Source organism: Gorilla gorilla, chromosome 11, assembly GCF_029281585.2.
Source record: "Gorilla gorilla gorilla isolate KB3781 chromosome 11, NHGRI_mGorGor1-v2.1_pri, whole genome shotgun sequence".
NCBI lineage: Eukaryota > Metazoa > Chordata > Mammalia > Primates > Hominidae > Gorilla > Gorilla gorilla.
This window is the reverse complement of record NC_073235.2, coordinates 112,608,326-112,620,993: the sequence shown is the minus strand read 5'-3', so window position 1 is coordinate 112,620,993 and position 12,668 is coordinate 112,608,326. Positions and strand designations below refer to the sequence as shown.

The window sequence follows — 12,668 nt, the reverse complement described above, 5'->3', positions numbered from 1 at the left end:
CACTTGGCGGGGATAAATGGACTTAGCAAGAGCAATCCTTAAGGGGTCAGAATAGAGCACTTGTACTCTGTATAAAAGATGGAAGTGGTAACTTGGACTGAGAGGTGACAGCATGCTGGCAGCCCTCGCTCACTCTCGGTGCCTCCTTGGCCTTGGCACCCACTCTGGCCGCGCTTGAGGAACCTTTCAGCCCACCGCTGCACTGTGGGGGTCTGTCTGGGCTGGCCAAGGCCGGAGCTGGCTCCCTCAGCTTGTGGGGAGGTATGCAGGGAGAGGCACGGGCGGGAACCGGGACTGCAAGGCGCTTGTGGGCCAGCGCGAGTTCCAGGTGGGCGTGGGCTCTGCGGCCCCTCACTTGGGCGGGCCGGCTGGCCTGCTGGCCCCAGGCAGTGAGGGGCTTAGCACCTGGGCCAGCAGCTGCTGCGCTGGATTTCTTGCCAGGCCTTAGCTGCCTCCCCACAGGGCAGGGCTCGGGACCTGCAGCCCACCATGCCTGAGCCTCCCCTCCATGCCGTGGGCTCCTGTGCACCCAGGGTCCCTGAGGAGCGCCGCCCCGTGCTCCACAGCACCCAGTCCCATCGACCGCCCAAGGGCTGAGGAGTGCCGGCGCACAGCAGGGGACTGGCAGGTAGCTCCACCTGCCGCCCCAGTATGGGATCCACTGGGTGAAGCCAGCTGGGCTCCTGAGTCTGGTGGGGACTTGGAGAATCTTTATGTCTAGCCGAGGGATTGTAAATACATCAATCAGCACTCTGTATCTAGCTCAAGGTTTGTAAACACACCAATCAGCACCCTGTGTCTAGCTCAGGGTTTGTGAATGCACCAGTGGGCACTCTGTATCTAGTTAATCTGGCAGGGACTTGGAGAATCTTTATGTCTAGCTAAGGGATTGTGAATGCACCAATTGGCACTCTGTATCTAGCTCAAGGTTTGTAAATGCACCAATCAGCACTCTGTGTCTAGCTCAGGGTTTGTAAATACACCAATGGACACTCTGTATCTAGCTAATCTAGTAGGAGAACTTTTGTGTCTAGCTCAGGGATTGTAAACGCACCAATCAGCACCCTGTCAAAACGGACCAATCGGATGTCTGTAAAATGGACTAATCAGCAGAGTGTGGGTGGGGCCAGATAAGAAAAGAAAAGGCTGCGTGAGCCAGCAGTGGCAACTGGCTTGGGTCCCCTTCTGAGCTATGGTATGTTTGTTCTTTTGCTCTTTGCACTAAATCTTGCTACTGCTCACCTTTGGGTCCACACTGCCTTTATGAGCTATAACATTCACCACGAAGGTTTGCAGCTTCACTCCTGAAGCCAGCGAGACCACGAACCCACCGGGAGGAATGAACAACTCCAGACGCACCACCTTAAGAGCCGTAACACTCACCGCGAAGGTGTGCAGCTTCACTCCTGAAGCCAGCAAGACCACGAACCCACCAAAAGGAAGAAACTCCGAACACATCTGAACATCAGAAGGAACAAACTCCGGATACGCTGCCTTTAAGAACTGTTAACACTCACCGCAAGGGTCCGTGGCTTCATTCTTGAAGTCAGTGAGACCAAGAACCCACCAGTTCCTGACACAGGACCACGTATTTCTGGCCACATTGTGAGGGCAACCAGATCTTTAACAATCCCACTGGGAAATCTACCAGTTATTCCAGTAGATGAAAGCCTGGGCATAGAAGTTTATTTTTATTTTTTAAAGGTAGATTTGGAAAGCAGGAGTAGAGTAGAGCTCAGTTTGTGGGGAGGGGTGATGGACAGTGTATTGGAGGTGTCTAATTGGATGGTGAACTCAGGCCAGACTGGGGAGGTTGAGGATGGACAGCAAGGCATTAACAAAGGCACACCCCAGGAATCCAAAATGAACATCTTCCTGAAGGAGTCAACCTATTACCTACATTAAGAAATGAAACTTAGGCATCTTAAATGTTTTTAGATTTATTTTATCATATGTGCATACCTAAACACAGAAGTCTTAATATCTTTCATAAATATCTTTCATAAACATTTCAGTATTCATATGTATTTTTTCCATGTTCTTTGGTCATTCAGTACTCATAATAGACTTCATAGTTATCTGAGGGAAGTCGGCTGTGTAGTCAATTTTTTGTTTTAACCTATAAAATGGCTAATAAAGGATTTTCATCCTGTGGTCACAGTGACAATTCAAAGATTTATGGAGGTAAACTGATCTGTAATCCTAAATGATCATAAAATAATATCAGTAAATTTGTCTTAAGCTTTTCCAAATACATTCTGCCCTCAACTTGTTTTTATTCTCCTGAGTGTCAAATCAAAATTTGTTTCTGAAATGCTGCAGTTGAGACCCACTAAAGTAAAAAGAAGTGGGATTTTTTACTCCCTGCCAAGACAAGGCCATGGAATTGGAAGTGTGAGGTCACAGGGCAACAGCATGACTTGGTGTGATAGCAGCGAATTCTGGAGACTGTGTTCTATTAAAGTATCCTTCATAACTTGAGGAAGGATATTTAATTCATGTTTCAGACTGTACTTCTATTCATTTATGACCCTTTCTTCCCTAAAGGCCCCTCCACACACATCCTATTCTCATCTCAGATACTCTCAGAGCTGGGCAGCAGAGTGGAGAAAATTCTTTGTTGACTAAAGGAATATAATGCTAAAGAAGAGAGGAGTTATCACCTTGTTTAAGGTACTCTTGGAGGCTTGAAACAGCAAACCAGTTACTCCCAGCCTGTGCAACAGGCCCTAACCAGATCACCAGTACCACAGATTTTTCCACCAGCACTGCCATGCCCATTTATGCCTTTTGATTTTGACACTGTAGTTCTCAGTGCCTTGTCTTAATACACTCAATAACTCAGTTTCTTTTTCAGAAAAATGACATAGCTTATCTAATAGAATTCTAGAAAGCAGAAAATACTGAAAAATGAAAGTAAAATGTTTTGCTATAGGAGATCCTATATCCAGAATTTAAACTGTTTTAATTGGATCTGAGTCATACTATCATGGATAACACATGGTTTATTCCAAGGTCTCTCAAAAGCTAATTTCAGAAGAAGCAACCTCTTTGCTGAGTCTAATTTTTTCTACATGGGAAGTGGGTACCTTTTTTGTTTTTCCTCTGAATAAGATAAATATCATTAAGTATCATGGCTTAAGAAATGATCTACTATTACCAACACTGCATTTATCATATGTAGTAATTAGCTTTTAGTCATGTACTTAATAATATTTTGAACATTTATCTTGAACTTTTTTCTAATCTTCCCCAACTTTTTTTTTAATAGTTATTCCTTTCAAACTCCAGGTAACAGTATTCCTGAGAATACATCTTGTGACAGTTTTATGCACATACATATAGATACTTTAGCCATTACACATAAACATTCAACACATTACATTCAACACATTTAAGGGCACCTTAAATGGAACAGATGCACACATCTGCAAAATTTCAGTAGTCCCAGTATGAAAACATTCCTACTCTATAAGGCCCTGTTTCTCAGAGTGGAGGTTTTTTGCAAGATACAACATTGCTTAGCTTATTGAAAGTTGCTAATAGACTTCACACACAAGAGTGAAGGAGTCAGGCTAAAAGGCAGACAGACCAGCATAATCATGTTCAGAACAGCCCAATACTTTTAAAATACATATAAAGGTATTTATGATTCTTGTTGAATATTTAACAATCTTCTTTGACTTCTTTGCTATTTAAATATTTCATACAATTATACATAGATAATTTGAAGAAACTGGAACAAAGCACACACATATATAGAGACGCGCCAATAGCCCAGACACTTGTAATTACCAAACATAAGGCCTCTAATGCTAATTTAGCAGCATAATTTTTAACAGGTGAAATATATCAGCTTGGAATCATAAAACCACTTAACATTTATATTCCTGCACTTGAGAATTATTTCAGCATTAACTGTAAATAACATGAAAATACTGTAAAACATAAAAGAGGTCATTTACTGCCTCAATTTTCTTTCAATTGTTAGATCTGAAATTTTTAGTTTTGTTCTTTTATCTTTAACTCATGGATATCTTTCATTCTCTTAGTGAATAGGACCATAACCCCAAGTTATATTTGAAATTATAAACCACAGTATAAAGTATGCCTATTTAATAAGCAATTCTAACAAAAAATAATTTTCCTTTATGATTAAGGTGGGTTTAGTAGGTATCCTCTTTATATACGTATACATTTCACAGCCAACGCACTCAAAGTTTAAGCATACAGAATGTGTTTTAAATTCATTGCAGGGTAATTAAAGTCTATATTTAACTTCATCTTGAGGACTACAACACATACACACACACACGCACGCACACATACACCACCGTACCAATTTAAGTATGTATATGAGTTTGTATATGCTTGGTTGTTAGGTAACAGTTTTCTAATGTAAACTGTTAAAATTTTGAAATTCAATTGTGAACCACATGATGCACAGCCCTACTATAGGATCAGTAACACACTAGGTGTTGGCCTCACAAGCCTTCTAAGTGTTACACTTTTCTTGAAGTAACTGAACTTCAAGTTAAAGGCCTATTTGCAAAATATATAAACTGGAGGTGTCTATGAAGAAATTGCTTACTTTATACGTTTTTCCTTATAAACTTAGATGTTCCAAGTATCATAAGAATATTGTTTCTATTAGGAAAATGTTATTTTATTAAACCGATTCTAACAACACTAACCTTAATATCTGAAAATATGCCCTCCAGGGCAGGCACAGGATACTATAAGGAAAAGTATTACTAATCACATTTTCCAATATCTTCTAATCTTGGTATTGATGTAATCAGGGCTAGGAATAGGAATACCATCTCTTTTAAGTGATTATATTTACATTTAGTTTTTATAATTGTATAGGCTGTTTAGGTTCTTAATTCAGAATTATTTCTGATGATTTCTAGAATATTCTCTAATATTCTAATGTGATAGATTATGAAATGGGATGATCTTATGCCATCTGCATTTTGATTTACAACATGCAATGAAAATGATAGTTGAAAAATAAATATCTAAAAGTCCACAGCTCTCTATATAGTATTTTTTTCTTCTTCTAAATGGCTGTATTGTTACTCAAAACAAAAATGGCTGCAGGCTTATTTGTTATTTAGTCTCCCCAAAGTAATATTTTTCCTATTAATTATTGTTTTATGTAAATTGCTACTTGTATAGCCAACCTGAATTGATATTTTTTAAACTATAAAAATAAATATTTGCATGAGATGTATAATGTGAGTAATCTCAAAAAATTGCATTCTATTTTTAGATCATATCATTTGTTAATATTTCTATGGAAGCAGCACTGAATAGTATATATTTTTAACTGCTGAAGGCTTCTTGAATCATAAACAATGTGCAGTGAAATGGCTCTTTCCCCCTTATTCCTCCCTGGTTTTGTGATTTTCACACAACTAAATCCTTTTAGCCATTGACTTTTAAGATGTTTATGAAACATCATGTGTATTGGCAGCAAAACGTATTCAGATTTGTGCCACCCATTAGAAGTAAAGTGCTATTTTGTAATTAATCTTTTTCAAGCAAAAGTATTGAACTTGTAGTAGAGAGATCACTTTCATGTCTTCTCTATACCTGCAGAGCTTACAAGATACAGAATTAAACATGAGACTCATCTAATACTGCATCCGTTTTCCCCAGCTCAGTGGGAGTAAAGGGGAACTGGCTAGATAGTAGCGGGTTCTCCATGCCATTTTCCTCACTGATATGAAGGACAGTGTCTCCATGCTGTAGGAGGCTGGATGTCTCGAGGCCTGTGAAGTCATCAGGGTCAGAGAGTTGGGTAGAGAGTGGACTGTGTGCAGTAGCACCTTGTGCTTCTGTGTCCTCCTCCTTTTCTCCTTCTTCAGTGGGGAAGTTCTCACTCTGTGATCAAAAGGATCATAACATTATGGAAAGATAGGATGGGTACCAGAGAAGAACATCAAAAAATGTTGTTGTCTAGTGGTAATTGGAAAAGGAATCAGATGGCCAGTCCCAGTTCCAGCCTTTGTTATAGGTAGGACCTTACGTAGGCCTTTCCAACTTTCTAACCCTCAGTTTTTGAACCTGTAACATGAAAACAATTTTTTGTCTTGCTTATCTTGTAGACTGTGGGGATCAAATGAGATAATAATGCTTAGTGTTAAAATGTTTTTTAACCATTAAAGACTATACAAATGTATACAGTAACATTGCCCTTTAGTTTTCCTTAAATACCACATGAGAAGAATCTGACACTCTAAGAATTCATTTATAAAAATGAAAAGAAAAAATATACCAAAACAAGAAAAATATCAGCAGGAAAAATAGCAAAACAATGAGGAAAAAGATGAAAACAAAAAGTTCCTTTCATCTTATAGGACATAGAGGTTCTATATTTAGAGGCTTTATCTAAACTGGTAACTTAATTTTTTTAAATTGAACTATCTTTCAGCTATCCTTTATCTGAATGCTTGGAAACACAAGTGCTTTGGATTCTGATTTTGGAATATTTGCATTATATACTTACCTGGTTGAGCATCCTTAATCCAAAAATCTGAAATCCAAAATGCTCCAATAAGCATTTTCTTTGAGCATGAACTTTGAATATTACATCTGCACTTACAAAGTTTCAAATTTTTCTGAAAAAAAGTTTCAGATTTTTGTATTAGGGATGCTCAACCTGTATAAACCTGTTTTAAAGAGCTGTTTTAGCTGCAAAGTATTTTCTCTTAGGTTTTTCATAGGTAAAAATAGCAAGGCTTTTCTTGGTCCTTCTTAAGCAGATATATGCCTGGCTATACTTTATATAGATTTTTCTCTTTCATGATGGCAGGAGCAGTATCTGTTTGGATAACAAAGCATTGCAGACCTGGACTTAATTATATGGAATAAATGTGCATATCCAAGAGGCTGCTAGAAGTAAGTACACAGGGAGCAAGCCTTGCCTGTTTCTCTAGTGCCCTCACCTGCTTGGGAGACACGCTGTGGAGATCCGCAACAACTATGGCGGGAGAAGATGTGAGGACTGGTTCGTCCCTTGCTTCTGGTTTCCTAGAAGGGGCTGGGCTGCAGCCCTGTAGTTGGCCTGCTGCAGGAAGCGCATCTGTTGGGGCAGCTGCTGGCTCTGGCTGAGCCTCAATGAAGGTCACAGATCGTTTCTGATCCACTGCAGGTAGAGGTGAAACAGTAAATTGGGGAGGAGTTGGTGGAAACGGACCATCAATGCTTAATAGTTGCTTTTAACCAGTGTCTCCTGGCGATTTTTTTAAATAAAAACATTGCTGGTTTATTAATAAATGAGAGCACGTTTGAACATTTTGCGCATGTTTGATTTTATCTTCTTACAAAGAGTAAGACTTACGTAGAAAAATCATTTTCACGTAAATGGCCTAAAATAACATTTGTATAGAATATTAATTGAAGTTGATCATTCCTCATAACAACTGCCAACAGGACTTAAAAGTCCCTATTATTCATCATAGCTTTACCTTCAGTGAGACATATAGCAAACCCAGTCCTTGGCTTCAGTAAAGAAACCACATCCTTTTATACACAAATTTCCCAGTATTAGTGGTTTACCTTGGGCTCTTCCATTTTTTCTAGGTTCATGGGGGTAGAGACAGGGACTGGGGAAGGCAAGAAGAAAAAAAAGACACTACAGTTTTCTGGGAAACTCCTTCCCTTATGTTAGCACCTCCCCAAAGGTGTGCTTATCTCCATCAGCTTGGTTTTTGTAAGCCTTCCTGGCTGAGTTGCATGGCATCATGTCAATGGTATAATCAGAAGGGAAACAGGAGGCCTCACCAGACGGCTTCGTTTTAGGTTGAATGCTCCTGCGAGTGGTTGACAGCCGAGCCCCTTGGCGATTTCTGGGTTCAGTCTGAGTTTTCTGACGTGATAGTAGAGGACGTCTTAGCTAAAGAGAATAGGCAGAATAAAACTTGCAAGAGGGTCTAACTGCCTAGGAGGAAATTGTTTCTTTATTTATATGTTTCTGTGGATTCTTATGGTTGTTCCTTACATTTATAGCTGATAAATTTATTTCTGCATATTTAACTATAAGTATTTTCTTCTGACATTCCCTTTAGCTAGTTCATCTCCCAATTATTACTCCTTTATATATTCCAAGAACATCGACTAACATAATTTAGATCATAAACTTGAGAATTTCAGTAATTTTAGGATGCAAAGTGAATAACTATTGCTTACTGATCAACCTTTGCTCATTTAAAACTTATACCTGGACATATGCTTTCAAAGGGGAAGTTTATTTTCAAAACCTCAGATGCTGGCCAAGTGCCTGGTACCTGAATCAATAATGGGAAGCTCCTAAGGAAGCAACAGTGATAAGCTGCTTTCAAACTTTTATTTAGAAAGTAATGTAAAAGAACTCCACCTAAGGAAATCTCTAAAGATGATCTTTACTTCAGTTTGCTTTAAATTAAATAATCTTGAAATGAGAAAGAAAGGAATTCTTTTTCTTTGCCTTTATGCAGAAACAGGCCTTAAATCAACTGTATAACAAATCTTCCTCTATCAGTAAGTTTGGCTGGTAAAGAAAGTTTCTGGGTAAGGAACAAATAGAATTATAGCCCCACTTACTTTACCACATAATCAGCTTTGCTAATAAGAAAATTCAGAGCTAAAATAGAAGATCAAAACATTTGGCTTGCCTAAGTACTTACCACGTTTTAAAGTTGCTCTGTGCTGCTTATTTTAGGTAGGGTGAATGCAAAATATAAACTTTAAAAAAATACCATTGTTTTATTTATTTAGTTAGTTTTTTAGAGACAGAGTCTTACTATGTTGCCCAGGCTGGACTCTAACTCCTGGGCTCAAGCAATCCTCCCACATCAGCCTCCCCAGTAGCTGGGATTCTGGGCACGTCCAGCAGCAAAATATCTTAATATACATGGGCATTAAAAATCACACAGAGCTTCCAATTCGTAGGATGGTTCTCTTGCGCTTTAAGGGTCTACTTACCTGCCTCAGGCCCCTCTTCCTCCCCAGCGGCTGCTGAACAAGGAGGTTCTGTTGACCAGGTTCACTCTGTATACTTGCCACCCTGCCAAGCATCAACAGTGTTAGTGTACCCCGGAGAGAGTACAGGAGACTGTCCTCTGGTGGGTGTTAGCCAAAATCATTTGTATGATACAGTCACTTCAAAGATACCATTATCTTTGAAGGATGGTTGGGAGAGTCCCTGGGATGGGTGTTTTCAAATGTTTGGGAGGGAGGACAAGGCCTTGTAGCCCCAAGCTGCCAAAATTGAGATTCTGTTTTCAATCACTGATGCCGTATCTATCATTCAGAAAACATTGGTTTGATCACACCCCTGGTTTGGAAGCCACCAAAAGGTATAAGATGTCATATTCTAATCTCAATTTTTTTTCCAAGGGGAAGGGAAACGGTGGTGACAAACAAACACAAACAACTCTATCACATGGATGGGAACATCTTTTTAAAATTTCAATTTAAATGAAAATAAGATGGACAAATATCGAACACATCAGACACAGAATTTATTTGGGTGAAGGGGCACATTCAACACATGTTTGCAGCCTGAAGTCTCTGTGACTACTGAGTAAATGAATAGTCACATGGGTAAACAAATTTTTTTTTAAAATGGTTTTAGATTTAAAAGGCTGGCAAAGTATAGCTATAGTTAAGCTATCATTACAACTCAGGAGCTTTAAAATCGAGTAACTGCACTCAAACATACCATGCAGTTTATAAAAGCAACAACCTGCTCCCCCCAAATTTACTGTGTATGTGTGTCTTTTGTATGCAAAAAATGACTGGAAATAGTTGCTATTTTAGTGTTGGGTGAAGCTGAAAATACTGACATGGGCCCATGGTCCTTTTTCATTCTGCATGCATGTATAAAAGGTATTTATAATGGGAGTGGGGGTGAAAAAAGAAGTATCCTGTGCCCCAGAGAATATTACAATTCTGTGGATGATGCCAATGTGATTCTTTGGTTAATGATTAATTAATTTCTGCTTTGCCTTTGCAAAAGGAGAGTCATCTACAGATAGTTCTTAAGAGTATAATATTCCACAGAGGAATCCAGAGTCAGCAACTGCCCAGGGAAAAGAAAGACTGTATCTGTTCATTTCCATTTTTTAAATAAAGAACTGCTTAAATACCCAGCTGCAGTAGTAAGGAGAGAAACTGGTGGTGAGACAGGCAATCAGATGTTTCCCCTTTTGTGTTAATAATTGGTTAATCATCACAAAGTTGACACAGTCACATTTGTCATTTTTTAAAAGTCTTACATTTCCACTAAAAAATCAATGTGATTCCCAAATAGGGTTTATCACGGTTTTTATGAAATAAGGATGTAATTACACCATTTGGGGTTCACAATAACGAAATTCATAAAGAGTACCAAAACAGGTGCTTTTTAAACTTTCTTGTTCTCCTGAATGTCAACTTCAAAAATATCCATGTGCATTATCCTTATACATATATAACCTTGAAACAGATGTGACCTTTCCATGAAGATAGAAAATTACCCCAAAGGAACAATGCAATAAATTCTGATAAGCAATCCAGACAATGTTGCTGGCATGTTTGAAATGACATCTCCTTATTAATTATACATGTTAACGTGTCTGTTAAATTGGAAAGAGTATTCAATAACCATATGCACAAAAGTAGAAACAAGTTTCTCCTAATACTAAGCAAAGCTTTCATTGGAATGGATTTTTCATTGACATCTAAATGTTACCTCAGTTCCCTTGGCCATTAAGAGGAGGTTAATACTTACCAACTACCTCCCATTAAGGTAGAGAAAAGAAGTTAGTTGATGTACAATGGTTTGAACATGAAAAGTGATGTACACAGCATGCTTTCTTGTTTTACATTTGATGTTGTAATGAGTTTATTGCTTCTAGAATACTAAAAGGAAGCAGGTAATAAAATGTTTTGAAAATAATAGGGCAGAGAAAATGAAATCGAGGCAGTCCACTTGTCTCATTTTTATTCAGGAATCTGTGATTGTGAGAAAAATGGTGTAAGAAAAGAAAAGAAATTCATGTTACTCAGGGAGTGTTAAATGTCAAAACATAATGGTAATTTCATGATGATTATTCCAGGAGAGGATCATAAGCATCGAAATTTTCTCTATGGATAGAGAGGCTTATATCTAAGAGACGTATCAAGTTTATAGCTTTAGTATTTAGCTGTTCTGTAAATGATAGAGCATTTCATCATGGAATGCACCCATCAAAGATGAAATTACAAAATATATCCTTGGAAATATCCCAGCTTATACATTATACTCGCTCTAAAAATGTGATTGCTAACATGTTTATATTTGGAATATCGAAGGCTGGCTTAACTCTGTACAGTTAGGAATAAGCAGCCAAAAAAATCACAATGATAATTTATACAGAACATGTTTCTTTTTCTGGGGTCTATATCAAATTGAAGTTGCATATAAAAAGTTTCAATTTAGCTTCTCTCCACATCATGTTAATATTTCAGTCATCTGCAGGATTTGTGATGTATGACTATAAGATGTGCAATACTAGAATGAACCAGGAGAAGACTAAGGGGTTTTCACTAAGCACCTCTCTATGTTATGTCCAGTTTTTATTTAAATTTTTTGAAACAGTCCCACCATAGTCCCTACCTACTACAACTGCAGTAATCAAAATTATTTTTCCCTTTAGGGAAATACTATGTTATATTTGATAGTCAAATTTTAAAATATTATATTGTATTTTATGGTCACAAAATATCATACTCCAATAGACAACTGAATCCTTTCAGATAAGTGAGATGTGTATTTCATGCTCTGAAAAGTTGAGACTATATGTCGAGATATGTCAGAGTAGTGGGACAACTTCTTATAATTGTCCAATAGAGAAAACTGGTTTTCTAATTTTTTTTTTTTTTTTGAGACAGAGTCTTGCTCTGTTGCCCAGGCTGGAGTGAAGTGGCACTATCTTGGCTCACTGAATGCTCCACCTCCTGCGTTCAAGCAATTCTCATGCCTCAGCCTCCTAAGAAGCTGAGATTACAGATATGTGCCACCACACCTGACTACTTTTTTTTTTTTGGTATTTTTTGTAGACACAGGGTTTCACCATGTTGTCCAGGCTGGTCTCAAACTCCTGGCCTCAAGCAATCTGCCTGCCTCGGCCTCCCAAAGTGGTGGAATTACAGGCATGAGCCACGGTGCCCAGTCAGGTTTCCTAAAATTTTTAGTCTTGGGAATGAGATATGACTGATTTCCATAGTTTTGGCCAAGTAATAAGGTGGAACAATAAGGATATAAGCAAATAAAGTTTTCTAAATTGAAGCTAACATCTTACAATATATTTAGGAGTAAATAATCTCTTATATTTTTGGGTCAATGAAAAATATCACTATGGTAAACCATATAATCTAGGTCTTAGAGAAGTAAATGCAACTGGGGCTCAGCAGAACTGGTGTGACCCATATTATCTACAAAAACCAAAAGCATCTTTTTTTGAAATGCAAGGAAGTAATTTATAAGCTACGGAAATTTACAGAATGTTAGGAAAACAATTCTGACATAGATGACCTCTTCTCTCCTATATCAGTATAATGGCCTGGATTGCAGTATATAAATATGTATGCATCTCCTAATGAAATATATACCTGATACTATGGAGGCATATAGTGCATAAAGCATATATTTTATAAAG

At 38.2% G+C, this 12,668-nt stretch overlaps 1 protein-coding gene across 14 annotated transcripts in view; it reads right to left on the bottom strand.

Moving 5' to 3' along the window:
• Positions 1-1,924: 1,924 nt before the first annotated feature.
• The window catches only part of UNC80 (unc-80 homolog, NALCN channel complex subunit), a 234,133-nt gene continuing 223,389 nt past the window's right edge, over positions 1,925-12,668 (bottom strand). For all 14 annotated transcript variants that reach the window (XM_055380463.1, XM_055380468.1, XM_055380470.1 and 11 more), the window contains 4 exons: positions 8,971-9,052; positions 7,792-7,903; positions 6,954-7,153; positions 1,925-5,889 (listed from right to left, as the gene is read on the bottom strand). In XM_055380463.1, coding sequence (XP_055236438.1) covers positions 5,623-5,889; positions 6,954-7,153; positions 7,792-7,903; positions 8,971-9,052 — 661 coding nt within the window. In that variant the 3' untranslated portion in view covers positions 1,925-5,622. The remainder of the gene's footprint in view (positions 5,890-6,953; positions 7,154-7,791; positions 7,904-8,970; positions 9,053-12,668) is intronic.